The sequence below is a fragment of the Leuciscus leuciscus genome (genome assembly GCF_965113295.1).
Source record: "Leuciscus leuciscus genome assembly, contig: HAP1_SCAFFOLD_246, whole genome shotgun sequence".
Taxonomy (NCBI): domain Eukaryota; kingdom Metazoa; phylum Chordata; class Actinopteri; order Cypriniformes; family Leuciscidae; genus Leuciscus; species Leuciscus leuciscus.
Window position 1 is genome coordinate 75730 of NW_028118471.1, and position 27630 is coordinate 103359.

General features: G+C 38.7%; 1 protein-coding gene across 5 annotated transcripts; it reads right to left on the reverse strand.

The window, feature by feature from the left end:
- Positions 1 to 358: 358 nt before the first annotated feature.
- Positions 359 to 20421, reverse strand: LOC309491422 (uncharacterized protein). Of its 5 annotated transcripts, XM_082190481.1 has the most exons (8): positions 20049 to 20421; positions 19601 to 19951; positions 16571 to 16600; positions 16408 to 16482; positions 16080 to 16108; positions 15914 to 15988; positions 15696 to 15764; positions 14917 to 15574 (listed from the first exon to the last, which is right to left on the reverse strand). In XM_082190481.1, exons 1-8 carry the CDS (start codon positions 20404 to 20406, stop codon positions 15518 to 15520), a joined length of 1044 nt encoding a protein of 347 aa, XP_082046607.1. In that variant the 5' UTR covers positions 20407 to 20421; the 3' UTR covers positions 14917 to 15517. The 5 variants fall into 5 exon arrangements, with proteins under 5 accessions (XP_082046610.1, XP_082046609.1, XP_082046607.1 ...); XM_082190484.1 differs by lacking the exons at positions 14917 to 15574; positions 15696 to 15764; positions 15914 to 15988; ... (1 more) ...; positions 16408 to 16482; positions 16571 to 16600 and adding exons at positions 359 to 630; positions 716 to 779; positions 891 to 971; positions 1117 to 1164; positions 6115 to 6201; XM_082190482.1 differs by lacking the exon at positions 16571 to 16600.
- Positions 20422 to 27630: the final 7209 nt, after the last annotated feature.

A 27630-nucleotide genomic window follows, 5' to 3' on the forward strand; every position in this document is an offset into this window, starting at 1 on the left:
CAGCTGTTAAACATGAAGAATGCCTATTTTCCACATTCCCGACTGGAGGACTCGGGATGACAGACAAAGACTTTGCTGTGAACAGTGTATCTAGCAGGTCAAGATGACACTGGTTTCAGTCTTCTAGTGTCCGACTGTTGCAGATATGTGCATTTCAGGAGTAGCATTTCAGTAATAAATCAATTTTCTCAAACTGCAGAGACTTAAGCCACTTTCAAGAAACGACTGAAACGCTTCTTTTACATCAACACTTGACCCATTAATACTCACACTTACTATTCTATATTACAATACATTACGAGCTCATGAGGGGAATCACCATATTTGTAAGAACAAACATCTCAGGAAAGGAGACATATTAAACACAATTGCAGAGGTTTTATTAAGAAAATTAGCATTAATCATTCAAAATTTTAAAAAAAGATGCTAAAACCAGAAATGAACAGACAAGATACAAGAATCACCAAATCAGCTCCATCACACAGAACAGAGAGAGATTATACAGTCTGAGTCTGTCCATTACTGTATTTAATATTATATTTAAAGAAGTTTATATATGAAGCACAAGAACATTTTATCTAAACTTGGTGTCACTATTTCTTCATTGTGATCAGAGTTTTTTCTCTGTTTTCTATGAAGAAGAAAATAAAACAATAAACAATCCTCTGTAAGTTTTTGCTATTGTAAATATTGCTGCAGATTCGCTCAAAACTCATCAGTATTTTATTCTAATATTGTCGGCATCTCTATTTCCTCTGGGTGCTTCGAGTCCTTCCTCCCTGCAAAATAAAAGCATTGACTGACCTCTCGTATGTGTTTTTATCATGATTGCAGATTGTTCCAGATCAGATGAGTGTGAATCATCAGATTGTGTGCGGCTCAAAACTCACCAGCTCTTCTTGCACAGATGATCTGAAGAAGAATCACAGTAGGAGCAGCAAACACTGCGATCTCAACAATAGTCACAATCACTGCAGGAAACATGAGAGGAAGAAGAGAAACTGTACATGACTGAAGTCAAGGGTATTCAACTATCAACAGTTATTGATGAAGCTTTTACAGACTGACTGATAGTTTAATGTTATAAAGCTGTCAGTATAAATGAACGTGTCGTACCTCTGTATAATGATCCAGCAGTCACACAGACTTCAGTTTCTCCTGGATCTGTGGATCACGTCTGTTAGTTCAGTTCAACACATAATGCCACACATACACAACATCATCATCACATAATACTCAAGCTTCACACGGTCGATTCTAGGATTTTCATTTTAGCGGGGCTCAGCTCCCAATGTAGTGTTGTCAAAAGACCCGGTACTTCGGTACTAAGTCGGTACTAAAAAAATGAAACCGTTACGATACCAGCTTTTCTTAAGTACCGGTGGTACCGGATTAATCCGGTTCTTGATGCGCTGTCCAAAAGGTACACAGTTGTGTCCTCTTCATTAAAACACTGAGACATGGTGACCGGCGGCGCTACTGATGCGGTGGCTCTGAATCCACTCGTTAACAAGAAAGGAGGAGCCACATATCGCGCTCATTTTTCCAGGCGCGCCTTTGTTCATGGTTGCACAGCAACGACAGACGCCACGGGAGAGCAAGCGCTTGTGGAAAGAAGGAGAAATCGGTGCGAACTGTGCTCTCCATGGTGACGAGGAAGTATCAGCAAAGAATTAATTTATTTCTAGCCCTTGCATTAGCTTTACTACTAGATATATTTATGGAGATGAGAAATAAAAAGCCGCCCTGTACAGCTATGATCAGCTGTTGTTACGGAAAGGTCGAAGCTGATCGGTTGGTTTTTGTCACATGACCTGTTGAGACGTTTTCATCTCGCCGCGGCATAGCCTACATTTGAAATAAAGATGTGATTGCAGCAGATTATGGGAATGTTTTAGAAGGATCTAGAGGTTACAGCAGGATAAAAATACAACACCTCCTAAAGCTGAGCTTTGACTGATATAGGCCTTTCATGTTTGTCTGTGTCAGAGAAGAAAGTAAACACAGGGTCTCAGACACGTTCATTTACTGAAGGCTACCAGGAAAGATAGGTAACTAAGTTCATTAAATTCATTCACAATATGTACACATTCATTATTGATCTTATGCCTAATACAGGGCCATAGGCAGGGCTTTATAATCAAAGAGGTCCTAAATTTGAGGTTGCCAAAAAGGATAAGAAATAGCTTTAAAACCATGTTAGATTATTTGTCAATACCTGCTCTCTCCTCTTATCCATTGCTCTTTCTTTTTCTGTCTCTTTCCTTCCTAAAGCTGGGCTTTTTTAATTTACTGAAGGCTACAAATGTACTAATATAATATTAATTCTTAATATGTACACATTCATATTAACCTTGTGCCAAATTAGACAAAAGTTTATTAGTTTGCCTGATTATTTCTGTAATTCGTCTAACAATTAAAATAAAATAAATAAAATACTTAGCAATTGTGGAAAACAATTTACAGAAAATTTGGAGATGCAGTAGAATAAAATATCACAAAAATACAAGTTTATACCGTGGATAAATACCAAATCCACAAAAATATTGTCAGGGTGTGGTGCAGGCAGAAGAAGACGAGAAGGCAAAAAGGCTCCAATACAAACTTTTACTAAATAACAATTCCAACGGGTACAGGCAGGCAGGACACTCACACACTAGTACAACAAATGATAACGGACAAAGACTGACTGAACTGAAGGAACTTAAATACAACACAGATGAACACTGATTAACAGAACACAGGTGATGTAGATGATGATGAATTAGACACATGTGATACAACTGAACTAATAATGACAGTGAAGAAGACACGTGACATGATGACAGGCAGACAAGTCCAATGAAAACAAATTAAACAGAACACAACTGTGACATTACTCCCCCCTCCCGGTAGGTGCGTCCTCGCACCGCAGAAGGACTACCTGCGGAGGGAGGGAGGGGACTCAGGAGGAGGATGAAGAGAGGGTGAGGGCAGACTGAAGGTAGGAGGGACTGTGCAGGTGGCCGGGGCGTAGCAGACTGTGCAGGCGGCCAGGGCGGAGACGACGGAGGGAGGAACCATGGAGGAGGCATGGCTGATGACTCCAGGGGGCCGACTGACGGGGGCAGAGCAGGTGGGAAAGGAGCCCAGGGTGGAGCAGGCTGTGCAGGTGGCCGGGGCGTAGCAGGCTGTGCAGGCGGCCAGGGCGGAGACGACGGAGGGAGGAACCATGGAGGAGGCAGGGCTGACGACTCCAGGGGGCCGACTGACGGGGGCAGAGCAGGTGGGAGAGGAGCCCAGGGTGGAGCCGGAGAGCCGATGCGTCCAGGCGACACAGAGGATCCGGTGGGACATGGCAGGACTGCCAGCTCTGGCGACTGAGGTGCAGGCGGGGACACAGATGGGCGCAGTGGAGACAGAGGGAGTGAGGACCAAGGGGGAACTGAAGGGAGTGAGGAGTCCAATAGAGCCGGGGGGACGAAGGGACGAGGTGTAGCCAGAGGAGTGCAGTCCAGAGGTGAGGGAAGCAACAAGCGACCAAGGTGGATCCGGGGGGACGAGGGAGCCTGGCGGAACTGGTGACCAGATGGGCCACGGTGGAGCTGAGGAAGGTAGGAGCCTAGGGGACGTTGATGGCCCGTTGGGCTGAGGTGGAGTCCTGGTTGTGGAGGTTGGAGGTGGAGACCGGGGATCCACCAACCAGTCCGGAGCTGTAGGCCGGCAGACCCACGGCGACTCCCTGAAGGTGGTAGGAGGAGCTGAGGGGCTGACAGGCAGTGGTGGAAGAAGGGTTGAGAGGTGGTAGATGGGAGGAGGTGGTAGATGGGAGGAGGTGGGAGAGGGAGGCTGGGTGGGAATTCGGATTCAGGTTCGGGGACAGAAGATTCAGACTCAACCGGACTGATGTGAAACGTAGGGTCGGCAGGACTGACGTGAACAGTCTCTGCCTCTGCAGGCACACTGTGAACAGACTCTGGCTCGGCGGGCACAACGTGAACAGTCTCTGGCTTGGCAGGTCGTGAAGATCAGGCTGTTCAGGCATGACGTGAAGATCAGGCTGGTCAGGCACGACTTGAAGATCAGGTTGGTCATGCATGACGTGTAGATTATCTGGCGCGGCAGGACTGGCCTCTGGACGGGGCGTGACCGCGGCCATCCTGGCTGAGGTCTCAGGCAGCGAGGCGGCGGCCATTTTGGCTGAGGGCTCAAGTGGAGAGGTGGCGGCCATTTTGGCTGAGGGCTCAAGTGGAGAGGTGGCGGCCATCTTGGCTGAGGGCTCAAGTGGAGAGGTGGCGGCCATCTTAGCTGAAGACAAGGGCTCAGGCATGGCGTGAGGAATCCCTGGTTCTGGCTGTGTTCCTGATCGAGGCCCGACACTTTCCAGACACCGGAGGACAGTTTCCCTCCAGTTCAGTCCCGTGGTGTCGGGGAGATCCATGGGACGGTCAAAAGTGGCCGGAACAAGGTCCTCAGGCTCTCATCGTCGAGGGTGCTGGAGACGACAAGGCTGCAAAAGCCCAGGATAAAAGAAAAAAAAAACTTTGGCTCTCCTGAGCCAGGACGATTATTCTGACCCTATTGTCCATTTTAAGGCAGTCCGTTATTCTGTCAGGATGTGATGCAGAAGAAGACGAGAAGGCAAAAAGGCTCCAATACAAACTTTTACTAAATAACAATTTCAACGGGTACAGGCAGGCAGGATTCTCACCAGGGGCGGCTGGCCAATAGAGGGCGCTAGGACGCCGCCCCCCCCCATGAGCCAGACCACAGTTTATGAGCCACACTCATTAAATAAATATGTAAATAGTCTCACTCACTCACGCAAAAAGTCTTCTTAGCTGTTAGGTTAGCAATAACCCACATAGCAACACTGTTTCGGACCAGATCCGGCCCACGTCTAGCACATGTGGAAAGATGATCTTGCCCACATGCAGCGTGGAATGACGGCCCTTGGGCGGACCGCTCCTGTTGTCTCATCACTTGCTGTTGTCTCTCTCTCATCACTTGCTGTTGTCTCTCTCTCATCACTTGCTGTTGTCTCTCTCTCATCACTTGCTGTTGTCTCTCTCTCTCTGTTGTCTCTCTCTCTCATCACTTGCTGTTGTCTCTCTCTCTCTGTTGTCTCTCTCTCTCATCACTTGCTGTTGTCTCTCTCTCATCACTTGCTGTTGTCTCTCTCTCATCACTTGCTGTTGTCTCTCTCTCTCTCATCACTTGCTGTTGTCTCTCTCTCATCACTTGCTGTTGTCTCTCTCTCTCTCATCACTTGCTGTTGTCTCTCTCTCATCACTTGCTGTTGTCTCTCTCTCTCTCATCACTTGCTGTTGTCTCTCTCTCATCACTTGCTGTTCTCTCTCTCTGTTGTCTCTCTCTCTCATCACTTGCTGTTGTCTCTCTCTCATCACTTGCTGTTGTCTCGCTCTCTCATCACTTGCTGTTGTCTCTCTCTCTCTCATCACTTGCTGTTGTCTCTCTCTCTCATCACTTGCTGTTGTCTCTCTCTCTCTGTTGTCTCTCTCTCTCTTCACTTGCTGTTGTCTCTCTCTCATCACTTGCTGTTGTCTCTCTCTCTCTCTGTTGTCTCTCTCTCTTCACTTGCTGTTGTCTCTCTCTCATCACTTGCTGTTGTCTCTCTCTCTCATCACTTGCTGTTGTCTCTCTCTCTCTGTTGTCTCTCTCTCTCATCACTTGCTGTTGTCTCTCTCTCTGTTGTCTCTCTCTCTCTGTTGTCTCTCTCTCTCATCACTTGCTGTTGTCTCTCTCTCTGTTGTCTCTCTCTCTCATCACTTGCTGTTGTCTCTCTCTCTCACCACTTGCTGTTGTCTCTCTCTCTCTGTTGTCTCTCTCTCTCATCACTTGCTGTTGTCTCTCTCTCTCATCACTTGCTGTTGTCTCTCTCTCTCTGTTGTCTCTCTCTCTCACCACTTGCTGTTGTCTCTCTCTCTCTCATCACTTGCTCTCTCACACAGTGTTGACACACCATAAAAGTCCATGAAATGAAACTAAAACAACAACTCAGTGTGACAATCATACTGTAGAATATGACAGTCATATTTTGATGAGTTAACACTGAAGATAACTCTAGCATTATGCACTGAAAGCACTGATGTGAGAAAGACAGCGATGATGTACCTTTAGAAACGAGTGTGTTTATAGTTGAGGGATCCTGAGAGTGTGTGATGTGGACTGGATTCACTGCTGTTGTTGAATCAGCTTGAGCTGTGAAGATGAATGTTAGTTCAGATCATTAATACTGTACAATATGACAATCATATTTTAACTTTGATCATCACATTATAATATTTTCTCTGTCAAGTTTCAATTCCTTTATTATTTCCAGCATCACGTTTTGGACTGTTACTTCACTGCAGTTCATTAGTTTGAAGCGATGCTTTGAGTTACTCTTCTGTGAGAGTCAAAGAAGCTTTTGTTCCCTCAGTTTGTTCTGGTTCAGTGATACTGATAGACCTTAGTGTTACTGACATTATGAGGGTCTTCTAACACTGTTTTCTCACCTGAATACTTGACAGTGTATCTGACTGAGGTCTTGAGTTGATTTCTGTGAGTAAGCTGACATCTCCACTCTCTGTTGTCATCTTCATTCAGGAGTGTTGTAGTCAGAGTGATGATGATACAGTGATATTGATCTGATGATGATGATAATATCTGATATCTGGAGTCTGTCTTCAGATCAACACCAGCCTGATTCACCCACAACAGCTCAACTCCCTCATAACTGACCAAATAATCACAGGAGAGTCCAGTATATGAATACAACTGACAGGAGCGAGTCATAGAGCGGCCTGGACTGATCTCAGTCTGTGATGATGATGATGATGATGATTGATGATGATGATGATTGATGATGATGATGATGATGATGATGATTGATGATGATGATTGATGATGATGATTGATGATGATGATTGATGATGATGATTGATGATGATGATTGATGATGATGATTGATGATGATGATGGATGATGATGATGGATGATGATTGATGATGATGATTGACGATGATGATTGACGATGATGATTGACGATGATGATGATGATTGATGATGATGATTGATGATGATGATGATACTGAAATGAACACAAGACACAAATCACAGACTCTTCAATCATCATCTGAGTTTAAAGGGAGAATTTAAAATTGAGCACATAATCATAAACTTACCATGAAAAACATGCAGAGAAACACGTGCATCAGGTCCTTGTTGTTGGTCTGTTCCATTCTCATATATCCATTGTCGGCAGGTGTATAATCCATAATCTTCTCCTGTGACGTTCTTGATGTTCAGAGAGCAGTCAGACTCCAGACTCAGTCTCTCATGTGTCTCTGTGTCTTTCTTTTTTATCCCTTTAGTAATCAGGTCAACTGCTGCTGAATGTCTGAATCTGTTAGAGTAGATCCATGTAGTTTTAGATTTGCAGCCAGAAAGAGCATTATTACAGGACAGACACACATTTTCACCAGAACTGATGAACACATGATCATCCACTCCACTGGTTCCTGAAACACAGTATATCTCAGTGATCATTATGATATATATTAATAAATGAAACATAAAACATACCAGCATAAAAAGCAGAAGTTTTAATCATAGTATTTTTCCTCACTTAAAGCAAACAACACACTCTCCAGAATAAACTATTAGTCTTTATCAGAGAGCTGTTCAAATCACTGACACACTCTTAATATGAAGATAATTCTTCATCATCAGATGTTTGAGTGACACTATGTCCAGTATCAGGAATAATACAGTATGATCTGTGTGTATCAATACACAACTCTGAGATCACAACGTGAATGTGTGCAAGAATAAAGTGAGCATGTTCAAATGAACTCTTTCCAGACTAATTCCACTAAATGTCTTTAGAGAAAATACAGATTTCTTTACCTGTGAGAAGTGAAGAGAGAATGATCAGTCCCAGCAGACACAGATCACACTTATCAGCCATGTTGTGTTTCTGTCAGTCTTCCTCTTCATTATATATAGTTACAGCTCCTCCTTTAAACATGATCATATCCCCCTGTGGTTGGTAACTTCCTCTCATCTGACAGACTGAGTGTTTAAATCCTGCTAGAGTTGCTATAGTGACACTAAAGTGTTGCTTTAAGTGTGTGTGAAACGTGTGAGAAGTGCATATACTGTGAACACACTGTCTCACACACATCTGCTCTGAACAGTTTATTGGCTACTATTGGCTCTACACGAGAGAATTACTGTTAGTCTCACTTCTTTATTTTAGCAGTTTCCTGCATGCCGTTAAAATCTAGATACAATAAATACAATCTAAATACAATAATTACATTATTAGTGAAACAAATTTTTGTTACTGAAAAGGTTTCCACTATCCATGACTAACTTGTAGAAAATGAATTCTAAAACAGTTTTTAAGGTATTTTGAAATGATTAACATCAGCTCCAGTTTGGTGAAACAGAAAGTATTTGCACACACTTCATGAGCGTCTGTAAAGCAGATATTAAATGTCTTCAGGAAGAGTTTCTACTCATGGATTATAATGTTCTGCTTTACTCTCTCCAGCCATGAGAAAATAGATCAGATCCACCACTATATTTCGCACACACACTCTATCTATCTATCTATCTATCTATCTATCTATCTATCTATCTATCTATCTATCTATCTATCTATCTATCTGTCTATCTATCTGTAGCAAGGTAAAAGTGACATGGCCCCTTTAAGAGCGTTTCTTTGTGGGCGGAGTTACACGATTAGATTTCCGTGCGCTGTTTAAGACCGGAAGAGCAGTGGTTTGCGTGGGATATAGGGGTGGCACGGTACATGAAAAAACATCCGAACCGTTCGGTTCGCTTGTCTCGGTTCGGTGCGTGTGTGCGTCGCGCGGTTCGCACGGTTCGACGCATGCGCAATGTAGCCTTGTGCCCGTGCTACTGCTAATACAATGCTAAATCATAAATCAGACAAATGTAGAATAACATTACAATGTCCAGCAATCGATTTAAATAGTACACTGGGTTTACTTAGACATTTAATGAGATCAACTCCACTAGGCTATATGTTGTTTTTTTCACGTGAATAAATAGGCTACATAGATCGACTGTTCCACGTACCGGTATGTACTTTAATGGTCCAGTGGCAGAACTTGCCAAGCGTGTCAAAGGTTCTGAGTTCTAATCTGCACTCGTATATATTTTTCTTTTTCATCAAAACCGATTATGTTTATCAGCGGTTGTATATCAAGCAGGGACAGATTTGTATGAATTTTGTTTTGTGATTTCATCGGAACGAATAGAGTAGCCTAGAGTCTCCTCAACGGACTGAAGCGCGCGTCTGAGTGAAGAATGTGCGGCCGCTGCGGTGTGTGCGCGAGCCACGAGAACACTGTATCAGCGCCACTGATCGCAACGGCAACGAGCACTTTGATCACTTGATTAAAAAAAACACATTTCAGCGCTAGATTGCTTCTTATTTAACAAACGAACGAAACGAATACTTTGCTAGTTAACTGGAAATGTTTTATTTATTTGTATTGGTACATCCGTGCTGGGACATAATATCAACCCTGGCAAAAAGTGGTGACAAATAACTGTCCGACACAGCCCACGGGAAATGAGAAGCTGCGTTTTGCAAACACACCCCATTTATGAAATAAATAAATTAATAATTAGATAATTCAGCTATATATCATATGCTGAAGTACATTTTTGGAGTGTTAAAGATTAAAAGAAAAAACAACAACAAGAACCGTACAGAACCGAAAACCGTGACCCTAAAACCGTGATACGAACCGAACCGTGGGTTTTGTGAACCGTGCCACCCCTAGTGGGCTACTGGCTTTGTTTTCCGTTTGAGACTTCAAAGAAGGTAATCGTTGTTGCTTAGGGTGACCAGATGTCCCGAAAAATTCGGGATAATCCCGAAATCTAAGCTGTTGTCCCGAATCCGGCCCTAATTGTCCCGAAAATTATACTAAAGCAAATTCTTGAGTAGTTATTGTCTGATAAAACGTTAAAAACTGTCCGTGGAGGTTGAGTCGTCCTGCAGCCAGCCCCCACCGGCTGCTCATTGGCTGCAGCATCTTTTTGTTTCTTTTTTTTAAGTTCTACAAAGATACCGTAGGCACAAATTTAAATGCATTGATAAGCGAGCGCAAGTTGCCGCAGCCGCGAGGACAGTGAATGTGCAGGCAGCCAGTCGTAAAGGAGTGATTGATTGGTCGCGGCACTGTGTGCAAAAAAATAGTTTGGCCTAATGTCTGATGTCGGGTTACACAAAGCAAATCATCTACACAATTATTTAGTTTTCTTATTTAATGACCGTCAATTTAGTCATAATAATACTTTTGGCATAAGGCTTATTAGCGTTAGGCTATAGCCTGAAATGTCTGATTTACGCACTGTTACAACAGTCTCTTTTTTATTTTTTATTTCACAATGACATTTGTGTTCATGATTTTAATGTTGTTGTTTTTTTGTGGCAGACTAAAGACTATGACAGACTGTTGATCTTTGAATAAAAATATGTTTGGTTCAGGTTTGAAATTCATTATCTTTTATTATAGGCTATGTAGTCTAATATCATAGGACTACCCCAAACTTGTCAACTGGGTAGCTGACATTTTATTTTATTTTATTTTGTTATTAAAGATTTTTATTAAGAAACAGGACTTGTTCAACAGTGTGAGGGCTAAGTCTATTTCTTTTTTTATTTACTACTACCGAAGGGCATGACACTATTTTTGAATCTGAACACGAGGCAGTCACGTGACTGTGTGTGGAAACGAAGCTTCGGACGTCACAGATCATGTGGTTATGGCAAAACGAATCAAGGCTCCGATACACTGCTTCAGTGTGAGATGTTTTGTTTTTTTGATACAAGCTTTGAAGCCTCGGTGCCGAACGTCATCACTACCCCTAAGTAAAGTTCGGATAGTACTATCTTTTAAGGGAACCCTGTTTGTTTCAATTTCAACTCAGGTGGAGAGTACACCTTCTCACAGAGTCAACTGCACCTTTTCAGGACATTCTGATGTTGTATTCCAAGATAAGAGCCCTCCAAAACTCATATACCCTGTCACAGACAGCATTACCAGCTTCACTCTGTCACGGTATAGAGAGAAGCAGACAGGGGAGTAGTTCAGAAACAGAGTTTTATTGAACAGAGGCACTGAGTGAACAGCAGAGATGACTGGTGAGTGTATATTGAAGAATCTGAACTGGATGATAGTCTTGATCTCTTGTTTGTAGATGAATGTGGATACAGCGGTCAGATGCTGGAGACAGAAGACGGATGACGGAAGACAGGAAGTGGATGATCGGAGATAAAGCACTGACGAGGAATCTTCCAGGTAGGGAGCAACAGGTAAGTGTAAGGTAGGAGTCTGTGAGGTCACATAAGGAGGAGACCAGACAAGGAAGTGAAGGGGAAGTGTAGTGGTGTGACATTTGAACCGAGGCGTCGGAGCGTGTGTCGAGAAAAAATGGCCGTGTCAGATGAAGCCGCGATTCCAGGCTTGTGTTATTTACGTGGAAATCCCGTGACTAATGACAAACGAGGCCTCGGTTTGTGTGGATACGTCATCGGTTCGGTCTGAGTGTCGCTTCCGGATAAAAGGGGTTCGAAACTCGCGCCTCCTTGTGGATGTTGCAGGAGTAGCAGAAGCAGGTGTAGAGTCAGAGAGTCAGAGTTAGAGAGTTGTGTCATCGTCATTATTGTGTCATATGTGTGTTAGGGCTGTATATTATTACATTATATCAGGTTAGATTAGTTATAGTATATTGTTATTATTAATTATAGTAGCTATATTATAGTATTATATTAATTAGATAAAATTACTTGGATTGCTTTGGATTTTTGGATCTGGACTGGACTGCTTTTTGACTTGGATTGCCCTTTTGGATTTGTTTGCTTTTTGTGACCTTTTTCCTTGTAATGGAGCCAGCAAGAAAGAGGAGATCCTGCCCTGTCTGGGAGCATTTTGAAATGGTTGCTCACAATAAGGTATGTGTATTATTATAATTTTTTTCTGTCTTGATATTAAAATAATCCTCACTATATGGCTGTATTATATTTCATGTCTATTCATTTATGTTTCAAGGTGAAATGCTTGCTGTGCCTAAAGGAGCTGACATACAGCAATTACACCTCCTCCATGCTCAGGCATTATCGAGCACTGCATGAGCAAGATCAAACTACTAACAATCCACACAGGAGTCAAAGTAATTGATAATAATATTAATAATAAACATTATTTAAATAATATTTTAGGCTCCTACAATACACCTGCATTTTATTTTATTATAGATTCCAAAGAAAGAAATGGTGAATGAGGCCCTGGTTAACATGGTCATCACGGACTCCCAACCCTTTTGTGGATGGATGTGGATGATGATGATGAGCTCCTGCATGTGTTGGATCCCACTTATGTTATCCCAACTCGAAAGGTATGTGATTAATAAAGTGGTTCATCATTATTTAACAAGTTAAAAGTACGAGTAGCTGCATTTATTTTTATCCACAGGCTTTGAAGGTCATGGTTGATCATAAACACAAGGAGGCTAAGGAGAAGGCCAGAGATCAGCTGCAGAAAGCTGCGGCTATAAGCCTTACCTCGGACATGTGGACATCCCTATACATGGATGCCTACCTAGCAGTGACTTACCCTTTTATAGATGACAATGACAAGCTCTGCACTATTTTACTAGGTGTAGAGCATTTCCCTAAGAGCCATTCTGCTGAGAACTACTGGACATATCAAGCTCATGGAGGAGTGGGGCATAAAGGATGAAGTGAAGTGCCTGGTAACTGATGCTGCAGCCAACATGATAGCATGTGTAAGATCATTGAATGTTAGGCATGCGATATGCACTAAACCTTATTGTGAGGAAATCTTTTGATGACATCAGTAGCTTCAACGACATTCGATCCAAATGTAGGAAACTTGTGACCTATTTCCGAACCAGCACTACAGCAAAAGAGAGACTGGCCCAAGTACAGGAGTAGATGGGGAGACCAGTCCTGAAAATGATAATTGAAGTGGACACTCGCTGGAACAGCACTTGTAACATGCTGGAGCGTCTCTGTCAGCTGAGAGAGCCAGTGGGGGCAGCCCTGACCTCTCTAAAGACTGACGTCACCCCTCCTACAGCCCTGGAGTATGAGGCAGTCCAGGATGCTTTAGATGTTCTTGCCCCTTTCCGCCAGGCTACAGTAGAGCTTTCGGGAGAGAAAAGGGTGTCTGCCTCCAAAGTAAAATAAACTGTTAATAGTTTAACATTACAGCATGTTTTAATATTTTCCCCTGTCTAATCAAACCCAAAAAGACATATATGACTGATGTTTTAAACCTCATGTTATTAAGTTACAATGTGATCACTTATATTATTTTACCATGGCTTGGAAGATATATTTTTTTTAACCTCAACATAGCATAGCCTAAACCCTTCGCTGCTAGCTTACTGCGTCAATAACAAGTACTGTTCTCAGAACAGGTTAAAGCGCTGATAAAGCTGTGAAGCAGATTTGAGGAAGTGAAACATGGTGTCGAAATGTTCAGCATTTCCTTGTAGCTCAGAGTGTAGTAATGGACTCTCTTGTCTAGTGTTTAGTGCTGTTATCATCCTAGGTCCTCCCTATTTTTTTTTTATTTATTTTTTTTTTAAAATTTAAAATGAAGAAAAAAATGTTTTTCTTAAAATAGCAGTTACTACCAAACATACTCCTGTTTTCTGTAATATTGACAAAGACATAGTCCTGTTCTGAATCGTCTGTTTCCACATTGTCTGGTTCAGAGTCATCCTGATAGAAATCACTCTCCGAAAAAAAGATATGTACCTTTAAGGCGGCAACCTTCCGGTCTCTCTTGTGAAGCCGATACAGAAGTAACTTAAACTGCAGTTCATCGTCTGGCCACTAGAGACAGGCTGCAAAAGAGAGTCAATTCCACATTGAGGAAGTGTCTAGAGACTGTGAAACATGGTGTCCAAATGTTCAGCGTTTCCTTGTAGCTCAGAGTGTGGTAATGGACTCTCTTGTCTAGTGTTTAGTGCTGTTATCATTCAGAAGCTCCTAGGTCAGTCTTTTCTTTTGTCTTTATTTTTATTTTATTTTTTAATTGAAAATAAGTGATATTTTTCCTCAAATAGCTTTGTAGTTACTGCTAAACATACGGGTTTTAAAATAGAGGAAATCACACAAATTTTTACCAGTCGGATGTTTTAACTACTTTAAAATTGCTTTTTTGGACACTTATATATCTGAATATTTATCACTTGAAGCAGAAAATCCATCCTTCTGTCCTTTTAAATGTCCGTGTTAAAAGAGCACTTTCAGTGGTTTAGTGAAGCTGATTGCTGTGGCTTATATCTGACTTAGGCATGGGGTCAGAGATGAGGAACGATCCCAGCTTTTTCCCTCTCAACTTCCAGCACTGTACCTTTCAGAGAGAAGCAACATCCAACCAAATCATGGAAACCTAAGGCCTTCTTCTCAGTCACCAGAACAGAGATCGAAATTCCTATAACTGGGATGAAATCCCGACTCCAGAAGCTCATACCATCTTAAAGCTGTAGATGACCAGATGGTTTCAACATCATTGGTGTGCATAAGGTACGAGGTCAGTGTAATGGTCATCATAATGAACCCTTCGCTCGACGTTTGGACTTAGTTGGTAACGTCTGACTAGTTTATTGTCTGTGTGAATCGAAACATTCAGACTTTCACATCAGAACTATGAAGGTACATTTCAGCTTATAAATATTAATATTTTGTTCTAATTCAAATCTACAAGCTCTTGAATTTTGCTACTCTTTTACCTTCATACAAGTATTCATTTAAAACGTGAATTCTGACTTTGAAACTTTCCAGCTAACAAGAGCAAGTTTAGTTACGGCTGTTATTACAGGAATGGAAGAGAAAAAAACTATTCTTTAAACCCATGATTTTTCATGCTCTTTATTGTCACATGTGAAAAAAAGAAAGAAATAACGGACATTTAATAGCGTGACATATACACATATACACACTGCAAAGTCAAATTTTTGAATATTTTATGACAATATAATGTGAGCAGACACTGATGTAATTCTCAGACGGACGTCTCTCTGGAGAAGAAACAGCTGGTATACAAGCTGAAGCAAGAGGATCATTTCAGCATGAGCTTCTGCATGAAGATGAAGGTTTTCAGACAGAAATCCAGCAGATAAACAGACTCCAGTCATGGAAGAGGCTTGAGAGACACTAGATTGAGTCTGGCCTGTATGAAAACACATCAGGGCTTCAATCTCTAACTTTACTGTAGCTGTGATGATATAGATGAGATTCTGTGCTCTGACCAGATGATGATTCACAATAAATCTCATTCATATTCACAGGACATTCAACAAATATCTGCTCGTTCACACACAAATATATAATTCCTCCAAACACCAGAGAGATGAAAACTTCCCGTCTGCTCCTGATATGATGAGCTCATGATCTGTATCATTAATGTTTATGTGTGAAGGTCTTGTTCTTGTTCACAGAGGCGTAAAGTTGATCCTACGGTTGATCTTCTCTTCCTCTGATGGCAGCATAAGTCACTGTATCATCATGATCCTGAAAGAACAGATTCTCTCCATCAATGTTTGAACCCCAGCGATTATTATTATTATTATTATTATTAGAGCATGAGCTTCATTTATCTGAGAGTCAAACTCATGTGCTGGTATCTACTCACATTGAGTGATTTTACTGGCTTTGTATTGGAAGAAGTGACCTCAGAATAAGTGACATCATCTGTCTGCTCCTAAACATCAATGCAAACGTGCAGAGAGTCAAGTTTAACACACAGAACAGACATATCTCTCACTATAATATGTAGAAGAACACAAAAGCTTTTAAATCACATTATTGAACAGACAGTGAACGTAATGTTTGATGATTTAGTGGACTCACATTGGCTCTTGCAGCGGGAGGAATGGACATGTTGATCGTCTCATACGTCCCTTTATGATCATTCTCATCTTTGACCTTCAGAACAAACAGTTAAACTGCATGAATGACACTTTATTGAGCTTTAAAGACAGTAATCAAATCTAAATCACTGCATTACTGAACTCACCGCAGAGTCGCCAGTCCCTCTTTTATTATCTGAAAACAAGTGCCTCATGAAATATGAGTATTTATGATCAAACACAATGTTAAGCATTAAGATTTTTCAACAATCAGATTTTGTTGAAGCATTAAAATGAATAATAAAAATGACCGAGTTGACTTGATAACTCTGTGATATTGTGACATTACAGGATTTCTCAGCAGGAATAAACTTCTGTTTGAGAATTTCATATAATCCACATGTTTCTATGATACTTACAATCTGAACATGATGTGTTTGTTTGCTCATCTGAACTGTTTTTAATTGTTGTAAAGGAGTAAATCTGAAAACTCACCAGCTCTTTTTCTGCAGATCAGCCAGAGAAGAGCAAGAAGGAGAACAGCGACTGCAGCGACAGAAATCACTATGACTGAAGAAGAGATCGAGCACAGAGTCAGAGACGGACAGGGCAGATTGGGGACAATTATAGACAAAGACAAAACACTGTGGTTATGTACCTTTTGTGCTTTTATTCCAATGATCTGTGTCTGTTGAAAAGGATGAATGGGGACAATTATATACAAAGACAAAAGCCATTGTCAATGGTGACATGCTTCATGCCGCAATGCATGCTGGGAGCCACCCATAGTATAAAACTCATGGCTCCCAGCATGCATTGCGGCATGAAGCATGTCACACCACACAACTCTATAGAGTATGATATTAGACTTTTATTTAGATTTTTTAAATTTTTTTTATATATTTTCTCCAACAGCCCAAGCACACACACAGGCCTATATAATGGTGTGTAAAACAAGTGTATAATTTATAATCAGCTCCATATTGGATTCCAAGTGATCAAGAGCTTAGGGCATTTCATTCAAACACATTTCAAGAGTTCACCAGTAGTGGACACTCGTGCAACATTAGCGAGGGATGAGCATAAACAGTGGATGTAAACACAGCCTCGCCCTGCGTCGCAATGTCCATACTATCCTTCCTAAACAGTGTGTGAGATTAGAATAAGTGTCCCAAAGCATAGTATGTTGAAGAGTGTGCCAGAAGTCTCCGGATGGTCTACTATTTCCGGTGGATTTTGGAAGTGTGGATCCGCGCTCACTATAACAGCTAATATTACCCACAGCCCATTGTGCTTTGGAGGAGGAACTACAAACACGAGTAAAAAGTGTTAAAAAAATAGAAAAATATGTATTTCATGTTGTCCGTGTTATATTTCATCTGCAATAACAATGTGGGCTTTTATAAAGATCTGTTAGGCCCTTTACTTTTAAATGCATCATATTTCATTAATATGAGGAGAATCTTGTCATGAAAGACCCACGACTGCAGATCATCGTGATTCTGCATTTCTCTCTGATACAGTAGGAAATTTAATTAAATGTGGATGATTTTATCTTTGACAAGATGATTGACAGGCCAGTTTGAGTGTCAGGATGCGTGTAACTAATCGACAGAGAGCAACCGTTAAAGACGCAATTGTATGACGTGATAGTTTGTCCCAAAGCTTGTCTACTCTTCTGCTACACACTCAAAAGTATGCAGCTTTTCTTCTCAAAAAGAGTACATACTTTTAGGGCGTAGTATAAGAAGGTGAATTGAGCATTAGAGTAAAAAATAAGTGAAGTCGGCCATTTTCTCTTCAGTTTCATCTGAGCTGTTGGTGAATAGCAGGACAAACTTTCTCCAGTCAGACAGAAACAAAAAAACTATTTTATTTATATATATATATATATATATATATATATATATATATATATATATATATATATATATATATATATATATTATATTATATTATTATACCCGCGCCAGTAGGATTATTATACAGGTAGCCTAATAATCACGAATGCACTGTAAGTCCTGCCTATATTACACACACACACACACACACACACACACACACACACACACACGTCAGTATCGAGTTCTCTTTCGGGTTTGAACAAACCATAACACACACAAATGATGCCAAAATGTCAGTTTTGTCGAGTGTCCTCATAAGAGCAGTCTTAAATGATTTACATAAAGTCTTAAATGAACATAGAGATTTGTGATGAAATGGGACGCGTGTCAGATCACGTCTCTTTCAGCAGCGTTTGGTCTTAAAGTGTCATTAATGTTAATCAAAGAACAAAGGTAAGAGAGTAAATTACTCACTCAGACCCGGCGCCAGGAGGATTATTATACCGGTAGCCTAATAATCATGAATGCACTCCGCTATCTGTTAACACATCTCCGGCGAACGGCTTCTTCACACAAAAGAAAAACTCTTCATGAAGCGCAGTGAAGTTCAGCGACCTATGTGGCGTTTCCTGATGGATCGAGGTTGTTCGTTAACTTCATTTTATACGTGCAATTCACACGAGCTCTAAGCGCATGCAAATAGGGCGTTATTTGAGGAGACAGCCATTTTTAGTGGTGTCTGAAACCATAGTGGACGTTATTGAGTGCACTTATTCAGTCCCACATTGCACTGCATTAGCGAGTGTCCAGCTTATGTACGCTCAACTGCTGTCCGAATTCACTCACTCGTTTTCATTCACTCCTTCAAGTGAACGGTGTTAGTGGACTAATGTAGGGAATAGGCCTAACTTAGTGAACGAGGTTTTAGGGGGCGATTTCGGATTCAACCCATGTTCTCAAGCAGTGAAAAACAGAGGACACTGACAACGCGCTGACAGACAGGACCGAGCAGGGAATATTTAATATGAAACAAAGTCTCAACTTTCAAATTTGGTCAGTCAAAGACAATTAAACAATGAATAGTCCTACCGTTTTGTGGCTCTGTAATGTGTCGTGACAGATTGCCTCAGTTAAAGACAAGTTCAAATCTACCGACGTTAATCTATAACTCTCCTGACTGCTTTGTCGGACAAAAATGGTGGATTTTGATTGGTCAGACTCAGATCGCATGTCAATCAAACTCCCTGCGAAGGATGAATTGACGCTAATTTAAAAGTAAAAGTGAACAATCCCGCACCAGCTTTTTATAAGTGATGTAAAAAAAAAAAAAAAAAATTTACATTTATGGATGAGCTCAACATATCGTCTTCATGTGACGCTTTCTGGGAGAATCGAGTGAAAGAACCGGAGTGTTATATGAACACACTACTCTCACTGTTTATACTAAACATGTCCTAGAATATGCATAAGTACGCTAATTGGGACACACCATAAAAGTCCATGAAATGAAACTAAAACAACAACTCAATGTGACAATCATACTGTAGAATATGACAGTCATATTTTGATGAGTTAACACTCAAGGTAACCATATTATAACTTTGATCATCACATTACATAAAAAGTTAATATTTTTGCTATCAAGTTTCAATTCCTTTATTATTTCCAGCATCACGTTTTGGACTGTTACTTCACTGCAGTTCATTAGTTTGAAGCAATGCTTTGAGTTACTCTTCTGTGAGAGTCAAAGAAGCTTTTGTTCCCTCAGTTTGTTCTGGTTCAGTGATACTGATAGACCTTAGTGTTCCTGACATTATGAGGGTCTTCTAACACTGTTTTCTCACCTGAATACTTGACAGTGTATCTGACTGAGGTCTTGACTTGATTTCTGTGAGTAAGCTGACATCTCCACTCTCTGTTGTCATCTTCATTCAGGAGTGTTGTAGTCAGAGTGATGATGATACAGCGATATTGATCTGATGATGATAATATCTGATATCTGGAGTCTGTCTTCAGATCAACACCAGCCTGATTCACCCACAACAGCTCAACTCCCTCAGAACGAACCAAATAATCACAGGAGAGTCCAGTATCTGAATACAACTGACAGGAGAGAGTCACAGAGCGGCCTGGACTGATCTCAGTCTGTGAGGATGAAGATGATGATGATGATGATGATGATGGAGACACTGAAACTGAACACAAGACACAAATCACAGACTCTTCAATCATCATCTGAGTTTAAAGGGAGAATCTGCCCTTTTCAAATTGACCACCTAATCATAAACTTACCATGAAGAACATGCAGATAAACATAAGCATCAGGTCCTTGTCGTTGGTCTTTTCCATTCACATCTATCCATTGTTGACAGGTGTAAGATCCATAATCTTCTCCTGTGACGTTCTTGATGTTCAGAGAGCAGTCAGACTCCAGACTCAGTCTCTCATGTTTCTCTGTGTCTTTCTTCTTTATCCCCTTAGTAATCAGTTCAACTACTGCTGAATGATTGTTATAGTAGGTCCACGTACAATCTTCTGATTTGCAGTCAGAAAGAGCATTATTACAGGACAGAGAGACATTTTCACCAGAACTGATGAACACATTATCCACTCCACTGATCCCTGAAACACAGTATATCTCAGTGATCATTATGATATATATTTATAAATTAAACCATAAAACATACCAGCATAAAAAGCAGAAGTTTTAAATCACAGTATTTTTCCTCATTAAAGCAAACAACACACTCTCCAGAATAAACTATTAGTCTTTATCAGAGAGCTGTTCAAATCACTGACACACTCTTAATATCATCAGATGGTTATGGTTATATAGTTATACTTAAAATAGTTACAAAAATAAATGTATGAGATGATAATAACTAAACCATTAATTGTACCCAGCATATATGTAAAATGTTACCAGAGAGAGAGAGAGAGAGAGAGAGAGAGAGACGTTTAACCACTTTTTTATTATTCTATCATATTATACAATGATCATCACATTTCCATAATTCATAACAATACTTAATAACAATGAGTAATAAATAACATTTTAAATTCAATATTAATTCCTTCAAATTTCAGCGATACCACTGAAACACTAATTTATCATCATCATTCACAAAAATAACATTTGCATTTATATACCACTTTTTAAAATTTTTTTATTAGCATATCATTGTTCATTTTATAAAATTCATACTCTATTTTAACTCTGGATTCTACCAAAGCTTTGAACAATTCTACTATATTAATTCTTTTATCTTCATTTTCAATTTTATATGCTTTCCAAATAGTTAACTTCGCTTGACCAATTAATAAATTGGAGAAGGTGCAGGACTCACTTTGAGACTTAATATATTTAAACCCAAAAATAAATACTGTTTTTGAAAAATTCCAACCGAAACCTTCAAATATATTTTCTAAGAGATTCAAAAGAGGTACAATTCTATAACAGTCGGAATAAATGTGAAACACAGTATCCGATACATTACAAGATTTACAAACTGAAGATGTACTAAAGTTACACTTTACACTTTACGCTAATGCACAGTGCAGGATACGCCACTGTAAATCTCCTGATCGTTTTGGCAATGGACTTTTATAAAACAAACGCCATGAAGGTGATTGAACATCAGGGACAGATAAATAACTCCATTTTGTATCCGTCTTATTTTTAAATTGTTCACAAAATCTTGACTACACACAAGCTATATACAAAAGTCACTTACTGCTTTCTGAAAATGACATATGTTGAAGTTCTTTTAAGGAAAGAAGTTGTCTCATATCCCCATTATCCTGCAGTAGTAAGTACCAGACACCTCCTGTCAAAAAATGATTGATTGACAGGTGCCCCGCCCCTTCCGGTGACAGGTCCCGCCCCTTCCGGTGACATGTCCCGCCCCTTCCGGTGACAGGTGCCCCGCCCCTTTTGACCTTTGATTGACAGGTTGACAGTTAGTTTTGACTTTTGATTGACAGGTTGACAGCTAGTTTTGACTTTTGATTGACAGTTTGACAGTTAGTATGACTTTTGATCATGTTTTGACAGCTAGTTTTGACTTTTGATGTCTTTTGAAGTCTTTTGAAGTCTTTTGAAGGCTTTTGAAGCCTTTTGATATTGACAGAAAGTGTTATAACAATATGTCATGGTATCTGACAGCTAGTTTGATGCCTTTTGAACATGACAGTTAGTGTTTTTGAAGCCTTTTGATCGTTTGAAGACACTGTGATTAAATAATACGTCATGGCTATATGACAGCTAGTTTTAATTGTTTGAAGCCTATTGAAGCCTTTTGAACATGACAGTTAGTGTGTGTGTGTGTGTGTGTGTGTGTGTGTGTGTGTGTGTGTGTGTGTGTGTGTGTGTGTGTGTGTTTTTGAAGTTGGTATCACACACGATCCTCCCTACATATTCCTGAGCGTATCCGGGCTGTACTGTGAAACTGATAAGAAAAAACTGTGGAAGTTTATCTCACACAAATGTTGAAAAACCATTCAGTTCTTTTAAAAGAATAGAAAATAAAGATCTTACTAAAACCTCACACCAAAAGTTTAAATAAAATGGAGTCACAAAAACAATTGCAATCAGTTAAATGTTTATAGAGTTAAAAAACAAACAAAAAACAAACAAAAAAACATACAGGTTATGAAACAATCAGTTAAATGTTTAGAGAGTTGAAGAAAAAACATATAGCTTATGAAACAACGCAATAAATGAAACGGGTTCACGAAAAAAATTAAATAAAAAATCATCTCACATGTTTAGATAACTAAAGCGCCTCTCCAGCACAGCCCCGGCCTGAGTGGTGCGCGCGCCCTCCGCATTCTGACATCCCCCTCCTTCTGCTCCTCCACATTCCAGAGCACAGTGATAGTGAGAAACAGAGATTTTATAAAATAATGTCTATTTCACACAAATAATATAATATACAATAATATAAAATATCATCTTACATAAAACATTCTGTTCTTTAAAAGAATATAAATGATTATAAATAATATAAAATAAAGTTCTTACTAAAACCTCACACAAAAAGTTGAAATAAATGTAGAACTATCCAGTTTAAATAAAATGGATTCACAAAAAATTGCAATGAGTTAAATGTTTATAGAGTTGAAGAAAAAAACAAAACAAACAAAACAAAAACAACATAGGCCTACATGTTATGAAACAATCAGTTAAATGTTTAGAGAGTTGAAGAAAAAACATACAGCTTATGAAACAACGCAATAAATGAAACGGGTTCACAAAAATAAAAAATTATCTTTATTAGAAATCAGGGCCCTCTGGCCTCTTTACACCAGCGTTTGACCTGCGGAGCTTTCAAAAAGCACCAGCCAAAGGGTGTGTGTGTGTGTGTGTGTGTGTGTATGTGTGTGTGTGTGTGTGTGTGTGTGTGTGTCAGAGAGTCACACAAATTCAGTGATCAGGATATCAGGTGCTGAGTTTATAAGAAGTATAATCTTAAAAGTTTAAATGATATCTTTTAAAAATAAAAGATTGTTTAAATGAAATCTTTAAAGTTTGAATAAATACACATCTTCTATTTATCTTTTAGAAGATTACTGTAATGATTTTGTTTAACGGTTATTAAACAATGTCTGTTCAAAAACTGTACTTAGTCGTCTTAAATCTCATTTATATGAAAAGATTCAATCATAATTTTTTGTCCGTGTGGAGTTTCAATTTTGATGGCTTTCCATAGCCATGATGATTTTTGTACCGTAACTGCATATTCGATCATGTACACCTAAACACGCTGATCTTTCTGAATTTATTTCAAAGTATAATCTTAAAAGTTTAAATGATATCTTTTAAAATTAAAAGACTGTTTAAATAAAATCTTTAAAGTTTGAATACATACGCATCTTCTATTTACCTTTTAGAAGATTACTGTGACCTAAAGTATTATTTTTACTAAACAATGTCTGTTCAAAAACTTTAGATTGTTGAAAAACTATACTTAGTCGTCTTAAATCTCATTTATATGAAAAGATTCAATCAGCATTTTTTTTTGTCCATGCGGGGTTAACATTTTTATGGTGGGGGTCTTCCATAGCCATAATGATTTTTGTACTGTAACTGCATATTCGATCATGTACACCTAAACACGACCATCACAGAAAACTACATTTGTACATTTTCAAAAATGAAATAAATAAATAATTTAAGATCATTTCTAAGCTGTATTGCACGCGCGCACACACACGGTTCTAAAAAATTAACTAATCTCTATGTGCATCATGTCACAGCGTATGTAATGTTAGTCTACTAACGCCTTTCCAGAGCCAAAGTTTTGTTCACACTAAATTCATTTAAAAGCATAATCTTAAAAGTTTAAATGATATCTTTTAAAAATAAAAGATTGTTTAAAAAAAATCTTTAAAGTTTGAATAAATTCATATCTTCTATTTATCTTTTAGAAGATTACTGTAATGATTTTGTTTAAATTGAACCTAAGGTATAATCGTTATTAAACAATGTCTGTTCAAAAACTTTAGATGGTTGAAAAACTGCACTTAGTTGTCTTATATCTCATTTATATGAAAAGATTTAATCAGCATTTTTTGTCCATGCGGAGTTTCAATTTTTATGGCTTTCCATAGCCATAATGATTTTTGTACCGTATAACTGCATATTCTATCCCTTACACCTAAACACGCTGATCTTTCTGAATTTATTTCAAAGCATAATTGTAAAAGTTTAAATATGATCTTTTAAAAATGAAAGGTTGTTTTAGTTTGAAGTTTAAAGTTCTTAACTTTCTTTCTTAAAAAATCTTTAAAGTTTGAATACATTCATATCTTCTATTTATCTTTTAGAAGATTACTGAAATGATTTTGTTTAACGGTGACCCTAAAGTATAATTGTTATAATGTGAGACAATGTCTGTTCAAAAACTTTCGATGGTTGAAAATATATCTCATTTATATGAAAAGATTCGATCATCATTTTTTGTCCATGCGGAGTTTCAATTTTTATGGCTTTCCATAGCCATAATGATTTTTGTACCGTAACTGCATATTCGATCCCTTACACCTAAACACGACCATCACAGAAAACTACATTTGTACATTTTCAAAAATTAAATAAATAAATAAATAATTTAATAAAATTAAGCTAAATAAATATATAAATAAAAACACCTTACATTTCCAGAGAGGTGAAGTAGTTCGTTATGCAAAAATCCAAAAAAGCAAATAGTTTAGGTTGTCAAACAAAACAGCCTCAGATCCTTCAGAGATAAACTACAGTGTGAAATAAATCATTTAAAAGCATAACCTTAAACGTTTCAATAAGACATTTTAAAACTAAAAGACTGTTTAAATCAAATCTTTAAAGTTTTATTAAAATCATATCTTCTTAGAAGACTTATGTATGATGTAAATGATTTTGCTTAAATTTAACCTAAGGTATAATTGTTACTAAACAGCATCTGTTCAAAAACTTTAGATGGTTGAAAAACTGTGCTTAGGCGTCTTAGATCTTATTTATACAAAAATATTTCAAACAGTATTTTTGTCCATACAACATGTTGTCAAAGTTTGTCACAATGTTTTTTGTTGTTGTTGTTGTTGTTGTTTTGTTTTAAGAAATCCGAGGACTCTACATTGCTCTTATTTAGATTAAGTTGTATCTTTTAGAAAATCACCACACATTTTTCAGAGATGCTGGTGGTCCGTGGCGCCACTGGCGTGGCATAGGTAAAGTTTGTCTTGAGCGAATATTTAATTTTACCCGTCTTAATTCAAATCATGACCTTACTTGTAGCTATGATCTTTTACACGTATAAGATCATTTTTACTTGTATCTCCCGAACTATCCTTAATCAGTGTGGAAACACACAGGGTGAAACCCTTTACTGAGAATATACTATCGGTTATCTACTCAAAATATATGTAGAAGTTTAAAATGTTAGCATTTGTTGCGCGTACATTTACACGAAGGACATGTATTTAAGAATAATCTTTATTTAAACTCTTATTTTGTTATTCACATTCACTTGTTTCAGTATAATGATGGATTATAAGAACCACACAAAACAATATTAATTATTTATTGTTAGGTTTTCATATGTTTACATTTACAGCACATTTTTATATACATTGTTACTGATTTGAAGTGCACACAAATTAGTTACGTTGTAAATGTTACTTATATTTGTTTCTATTTTGAGTTTAAGTTTACAGTGATGAACTTCAGACATGGTCCGCTGTAGGATTAGAGTCCGGACAGGAACAACATTTTAGCATTATTGGTTCTGCCCGGACATACCATTTGCTGGGAATTGCACGGGGGAGGAAGAAATGTTAATGTCTTTATTTAGTTGTACATTTATGATACTTGACTACATTTTGCTGTCCTTATCATACATGTGCTTAGTTGTACATTTATGATACTTGACTACATTTTACTGTCCTTATCTTTATTTACTATATACCTCTGTTTGATTTGATTTATTTAATGTTATAAATATAACATAACAGATTAATATATCCTGTTAATATAAATATACAGTTTAATAACAGTAAAATATAATATAACAGTTATAAATTACAAAAGACCATTTTTCAACCGAGTGAATCTAGGCCTTCAGAAGTCATAACTTCAGGGGTCAACGGTTTAGGTCAGTTGGCGAAAAACACTGCGTGTTTAAAAATCAAATACTGTATTATAGGGGTGTGCATTGGCACTGCCCTCACAATTCGATTCGATTACGATTCACCAGGTAACGATTCGATACAATTCGATTCTACGATGCATCGCGATGCATCAAAATTCTACTGCACACAACAAGGCAAATTTTTTCATCAGTCATGAGGCAATACAAGCAGTCAGATATTGAACAACAGATTTTATTGGCTGCTATGTGTGTATTATCACTCTCCTGTATCTTTGACATAAATGTCCTTAAATAAAATAAAATTGAATGGTACAGGGTATTGGATATGGCATTTTCAAACCTGAAAAAGAAAACATAAATCACTGCTTTCAGTGCTTTGAATGAGAAATGTTTCTCTTCTCTCTGCTTGAGAACCATTTGAAATTAAATTTCAACTTTATTGTCCAACTCGAGGCCAGAAAATAAACAGTGTAGGGGGGTGTAACAGTTCACAAAATTCACGGTTCGGTTCAATACGATACACTTGTCACGATTCGGTACATTTTCGATACAGCAAAAAGAAAGAAATGCCAGAGAAATTTCCTTGATTTTTTTTTTTTTTATTATTTTATTTATTAAAACTAACATCATAAAGTATGATATTTTTTACTTTGAGCAATGATGGAGCTATAATTGACTCTTCTTATGAGCATATAAAACAAAACAGCTCCTTGGAAAAAATGAAATGTAATATTTTGTGCTTATAAACAAATGTTTATTTTAATTCAGATTAACATTTGAGGGCAGCAATGTTATTCATAATGTCGAAATAAATCCGACACACCGTTACTTGAAAGCATTATAGCCTACTATTCCTGCCAAACTTCCATGGTTGCAGTTAGTGTTACTACAGTAAATCCATGGCGAATGTTGCTGATCTGTGGACACTGGATAGTTCATTCATGTCACAATCTTTCTTCCTGGTTTCCACGTCAGCGCTGTTTGATCCGTTAATAACGCTGAAATGTGAATGTTTCTCACTAGATCTTGCAGCGATATTATTACTTTAGTGGCGAGTTCAAATGCTTTCTTTACTGGATCTCTTAGCGCTGTGTAGTATTAGATCGGCTCGCGCTGCTTTGGTCCAAACTGATAAACAGTCCGTCACGAGTAGCTCAGTTTCGTTCCGCTTACATTGCGTTTGCCATTTGATGTTGTGGTCGCGCCAGCGTCTACTATGAGCGCGCTCGCGATGCGCTTACATT

Excerpts from the sequence above, each read along its gene's own strand:
- LOC309491422 (XM_082190481.1), bottom strand. The coding sequence starts at position 20,406 with ATGATCACTGAGATATACTGTGTTTCAGGGATCAGTGGAGTGGATAAT. Across the intron at positions 16,109-16,407 it reads GATCTGCAGAAAAAGAGCTG|ATAATAAAAGAGGGACTGGC; the intron begins GTGAGTTTTCAG and ends ACTTGTTTTCAG. Across the intron at positions 15,765-15,913 it reads CTCCCGCTGCAAGAGCCAAT|GAGCAGACAGATGATGTCAC; the intron begins GTGAGTCCACTA and ends ATTGATGTTTAG.